The following is a 6,000-nucleotide window of genomic DNA, read 5'->3' as shown; positions in this document are numbered from 1 at the left end:
ACTACTACCACAACTACTACTACTACCCAACTACTACCACTACTACAACTACCACAACTACTACCCACAACTACTACTACTACCACCACAACAACTACTACTACTACCACCACAACAACTACTACTACTACCACCACAACAACTACTATCACCACAACAACTACTATCACCACAACTACTACTACCACCACAACTACTACCACTACAACTACTACCACTACAACTACTACCACAACTACTACTACCACTACTACAACTACTACCACAACTACTATCACCACAACTACTACTATCACCACAACTACTATCACCACAACTACTACCACTACTACTACCACAACTACTACTACCACTACTACTACCACTACAACTACTATCACCACAACAACTACCACTACTACTACTACCACAGCTACTACTACCACCACCACAACTACTACCACCACAACAACTACCACTACTACTACCACTACTACCAACACAACAACTACTATCACCACAACTACTACCACCACAACTACTACCACCACTACTACTACCACTACTACCACCACAACAACTACTATCACCACAACTACTATCAGCACAACTACTACCACTACTACTACCACAACTACCACCACCACTGCTACAACCACAACTACTACCACTACTACTACTACCACCACAACTACTACCACTACTACTACTACCACCAAAACTACTACCACCACAACTACCACCACTACTACCACCGCAACTACCACCACCACTACTACAACCACAACTACTACCACCACAACTACTACCACCACAACTACTACTACTCACAACTACTACACCTCTACTACTACCTCCACTATTACTACTACCTCGACTACTACTACTACCTCCACTACTACTACTACCACATCAACCACCACTACTACCACTAAAAACCACCACTACTACCACCAACACTACTACTACCACCACCACTACCTCCACCACTACCACCACCACTACTACCACCAACACCACTACTACCACCAACACTACTACTACCACCACTACTACTACCACCACCACTACTACAACCACAACTACTACTACTACCACTACTACTACCACTACTGCTACTACTACCACCACCACAACTACTACCACTACTGCTACCACTACTACTACCACCACAACTACTACTACCACCACAACTACTACCGCCACAACTACTACCACTACTACAACCACAACTACTACTACCACAACTACTACTACCACCACCACCACAACTACCACCACCACTACTAAAACCACAACTACTACCACTACTACTACCACCACAACTACTACCACCACCACTACTACAACCACAACTACTACTACTACCACATCAACCACCACTACTACCACTAAAAACCACCACGACTACCACCAACACTACTACTACCACAACAACTACCATCTCTACTACTACTACCACCACAACTACCACCTCTACTACTACCACCACAACTACCACCTCTACTACTACTACTACATCAACTACCACATCAACCACCACCACTACTACCACTAAAAACCACCACTACTACCACTACTACTACCACCACCACCACTACTACTACCTCTACTACCACATCAACTACCACTACCACATCAACCACCACCACTACTACCACCACCACAACCACCTGACGGGTTTTTTTTTCTGCGGTGTGGATTCAACCCTGTTGATAATTGGCCACTCACCCACCCACCCACTCACCCACTCACCCACTCACTCACCCACTCACCCACTCACTCACTCACCCACCCACTCACTCACCCACTCACCCACCCACTCACTCACCCACCCACTCACTCACCCACCCACTCACCCACCCAGTCACTCACCCACCCACTCACTCACCCACCCACTCACTCACCCACCCACTCACTCACCCACCCACTCACTCACCCACTCACTCACCCACCCACCCAACCATTAATCTGAGACGTTAAATATCCCCCCCCGGCATCGTTGACAAGAGGAGGGATGAGGAGCTGGAGCTGTGACTCCCGCGCTGATAAACTTCCTCTACACATTGTGTCACTGTCACTGCGTGTCTCTGGGCGGGTGGGTGGGTGAGTGAGTGAGTGGGTGAGTGAGTGAGTGGGTGAGTGAGTGAGTGGGTGAGTGAGTGGGTGGGTGAGTGGGTGGGTGGGTGAGTGAGTGGTGACTGGATGAGTGAGTGAGTGGCTGAGTGAGTGAGTGGCTGGCTGAGTGAGTGAGTGGGTGAGTGGGTGGGTGAGTGACTGGCTGAGTGAGTGACTGGGTGAGTGAGTGGCTGGCTGAGTGAGTGACTGGGTGAGGTGGGTGGGTGAGTGACTGGATGAGTTAGTGACTGGCTGAGTGAGTGACTGGGTGAGTGAGTGGCTGGCTGAGTGAGTGAGTGAGTGACTGGGTGAGGTGGGTGGGTGGGTGAGTGACTGGCTGAGTGAGTGACTGGCTGAGTGACTGGGTGAGGTGAGTGGGTGGGTGAGTGGCTGAGTGAGTGACTGAGTGACTGGGTGAGTGACTGGGTGAGAGTGACCGGGCAAGTGGACCACGCCCACCACTTTGCCCGCCCATGCTTATCCGCTCTACGAAATTCAACATCCGCCCGGCGCACCACGTGGTCGCCCATCCGCTCTACCTTTTTCAAACGTCCCCGTGACCACCCAGCGTCCATCTCGTGTCTCGCACGTGGCAAACCCCCTGAACTCACCCCGTGGCGTCGCCGCGGACGTCGGACACCTCAACCGCCGAGGCAACCAGATAGGGGGCAGCAGCATCATCCCTTCCACACCGCCTCGGAGATTATGGCGCCCGTAAGTAGCGGATTGTTTGTGTGCGAGGCCTAGTGGGGAGAGTGTTGCCGGCCTCGGATAGATCGCGTGGCCGGCGGAGGTGGTGCCTCGGCCGGCCAACTCCCCCACCACCACCCCCCCCCCCCCCCCGTTTTCTACGTGATTTGTTGGGGGAGTTTAAGCGATCTTTGTTTTAAAAAAAAAATTGTGCCGGTGATATTTAACCTCGCGTGTGTTTAAAAAAAATATATAAATGTGTGTGTGGATAGCGAGAGAGAGACAGTCTATTCGTTAGAGGTTTTTATTTTTTTATAATTGGAGCTGTGTGTGTGTGGGGGAAGGTGGTTTTATGTTTTTCCTGGAGTTACCTGCGAGAGAGGGAGCATCCATCCAGCAGCGAATAGACCCTGGCACAGTTTCACGTTCCCCTATTTGCCGTACAAAAAAACCGGAGGAGAAGGGCCCTTCGCTTATAGATGCCCTCCCAGGGTCTGGAATGCTACCGCCAATAAACTGCAACTCGAATCATCGCCGCCTACGAGAGATCTTCACTCAAAACTGCTCTAGAGGAGTTGTTACACCCATAGCTTGTCACTTGCTAATTCAGTGGCCCAAAATACGGCTCGAGATTTTGGTGTTATGATTGATTTGTTTACGTACATAGTTTATTGTTACAAATTCGGTCAAAAGTCCCTATGGTCGCCGTTACATTGCATTTATGGTTTTTTTAAATTATTATTTTAGTGATTTCGAAAACGTTTGTTTGTTTGTTTTGGCCGTGGTTTTAGTTTTATTGTAGTATGGAGTTAGACTGATGGCTTTAATCTTAGTTGTCTTGTTGTTGTGGTTGTTGTTGTTGTTTGACTGTGCATCCCACTGGGATTTTTGAACACAGCGTTGGTGGTGTACACGGTGCTTATTTCAGGAATATTTTGATTTTTTTCTGTATTTTCTGTTTGCACAGTCACACAAAGTCACTTTAAGATGGTTTTCTTGGTCGTGTTTTTTTTTGTTTGTCGAGGTTGCACCCGATTCAAGAGCCGAATGGCTCACAGGGGCTATACCAAAATAAATGAAACTATGGAACTGTGGAACTTTGACCGAGGCCTAGTGGGGGCAGTGTCGCCGGTCTCGGATTGATGGCGTGGCCGGCGGAGGTGGCGCCTCGACCGGCTAACCCCCACCCCTCCTATCCCCCTCCTACGTGGTTTGTTGAGGGAGTTTAAGCGATCTTTGTTTTAAACACAAATGTTTGTGCCGGTGACATTTAACATTGAGTGTGTTTAACAAATGTGCGTGTGTGGAGAGCGAGAGAGAGAGAGACGTTGATTCGTTAGAGGGGTTTTATTTTAAAACTATTTGTAGCTTTGTGCGGGGAACGTGGTTTTATGTTTTTTTTGGAGTTGCCTGCGAGAGAGAGAAATAGAAACAGAGGGAGGAGGCGTCCATCCAACAGTGGATAGACCCTGGCACATCCGATGATCTCTCTCGTGCGGTGGTGGTGATAATGGTGGTGGTGGTGGTGATGATGGTGGTGATGATGTTGGTGATGATGATGGTGGTGGTGATGGTGGTGGTGTTGGTGGTGTTGATGGTGTTGATGATGTTGGTGTTGATGATGGTGGTGGTGATGATGTTGGTGATGATGATGGTGGTGGTGATGATGTTGGTGATGATGATGGTGGTGGTGGTGGTGATGGTGGTGTTGATGGTGATGATGGTAGTGGTGATGATGGTGGTGGTGATGATGGTGGTGGTGATGATGGTGGTGGTGGTGATGATGGTGGTGGTGGTGATGATAGTGGTGATGATGTTGGTAATGATGATGGTGGTGATGATGGTGGTGGTGGTGATGATGGTGGTGATGATGGTGGTGATGATGGTGGTGTTGATGATGATCATGATGGTGGTGGTGTTGATGGTGGTGATGGTGGTGGTGATGATGGTGGTGGTGATGATGGTGGTGGTGATGATGGTGGTGGTGATGATGGTGGTGGTGATGATGGTGGTGATGATGGTGGTGATGGTGTTGGTGGTGATGATGGTGGTGGTGATGATGGTGGTGGTGATGATGATGGTGGTGATGGTGGTGGTGATGATGATGATGATGGTGGTGGTGTTGATGGTGGTGATGATGGTGGTGATGATGGTGGTGGTGGTGATGATGGTGATGATGGTGTTGGTGGTGATGATAGTGGTGATGATGGTGGTGGTGGTGATAATAATAATGGTGGTGATAATAATAATGAAGGTGGTGATGATGATGGTGGTGATGATGATGATAGTGGTGATTAGGATAGTGGTAATGCTGATGACATTGATAATCTTGCTGGTGGTGATGTAGTGGTGGTGATGGTGGCGTTGATTGAAAACTCCTTTCTCTAGAACTGTTTTTTGAGTGTTTGTTATTTGTGCTCACCTCTGATTAGCACGGTTGGCTACGTACGGTGCCAACGAGGTTAAACACACAGAGAGAGGTGGAGAGACGGACATCACCAACACCCAGACCCACGACTTGAACCCTGACCCCCAGGGTTTTAGTGTCTCCTACATGGCCACTGTGAACCCCCTGAGAGAGAGAGAGAGACACCCAGACCCAGGGCTTGAACCCTGACCCCAGGGTCTCAGCGTCTCCCACACGGCCACTGTGAACCCCCTGAGAGAGAGAGAGACACCCAGACCCAGGGCTTGAACCCTGACCCCAGGGTCTCAGCGTCTCCCACACGGCCATTGTGAACCCCCTGAGAGAGAGAGACACCCAGACCCAGGGCTTGAACCCTGACTCCAGGGTCTCAGCGTCTCCCACACGGCCACTGTGAACCCCCTGAAAGAGAGAGAGACACCCAGACCCAGGGCTTGAACCCTGACCCCAGGGTCTCAGTGTCTCCCACACGGCCACTGTGAACCCCCTGAGAGAGAGAGAGACACCCAGACCCAGGGCTTGAACCCTGACTCCAGGGTCTCAGCGTCTCCCACACGGCCACTGTGAACCCCCTGAGAGAGAGAGAGACACCCAGACCCAGGGCTTGAACCGTGAACCCAGGGTCTCAGTGTCTCTCACACGGCCACTGTGAACCCCCTGAGAGAGAGAGACACCCAGACCCAGGGCTTGAACCCTGATCCCAGGGTCTCAGTGTCTCTCACACGGCCACTGTCAACCCCCTGATAGAGAGACACCCAGGGCTTGAACCCTGAACCCAGGGTCTCAGT

The 6,000-nt window shown here is 50.2% G+C and overlaps 1 protein-coding gene across 1 annotated transcript in view; it reads left to right on the top strand.

Moving 5' to 3' along the window:
• The first annotated feature begins 2,608 nt into the window (after window positions 1-2,608).
• The window catches only part of LOC142923241 (nucleolar complex protein 3 homolog), a 73,585-nt gene continuing 70,193 nt past the window's right edge, over window positions 2,609-6,000 (top strand). Inside the window, exon 1 of the mRNA XM_076064178.1 lies at window positions 2,609-2,811. Within this exon, the coding sequence (XP_075920293.1) occupies window positions 2,803-2,811 (9 nt within the window). The 5' untranslated portion in view covers window positions 2,609-2,802. The remainder of the gene's footprint in view (window positions 2,812-6,000) is intronic.

This window comes from Petromyzon marinus, unplaced genomic scaffold (genome assembly GCF_048934315.1).
Source record: "Petromyzon marinus isolate PM22_M1 ecotype Great Lakes invasive population unplaced genomic scaffold, UKy_Petmar_22M1.pri1.0 PM_Scaffold_357, whole genome shotgun sequence".
Lineage (NCBI taxonomy): Eukaryota > Metazoa > Chordata > Hyperoartia > Petromyzontiformes > Petromyzontidae > Petromyzon > Petromyzon marinus.
The sequence above is the reverse complement of the archived record's forward strand: the minus strand, read 5'-3'. Positions and strand labels throughout refer to the sequence as shown.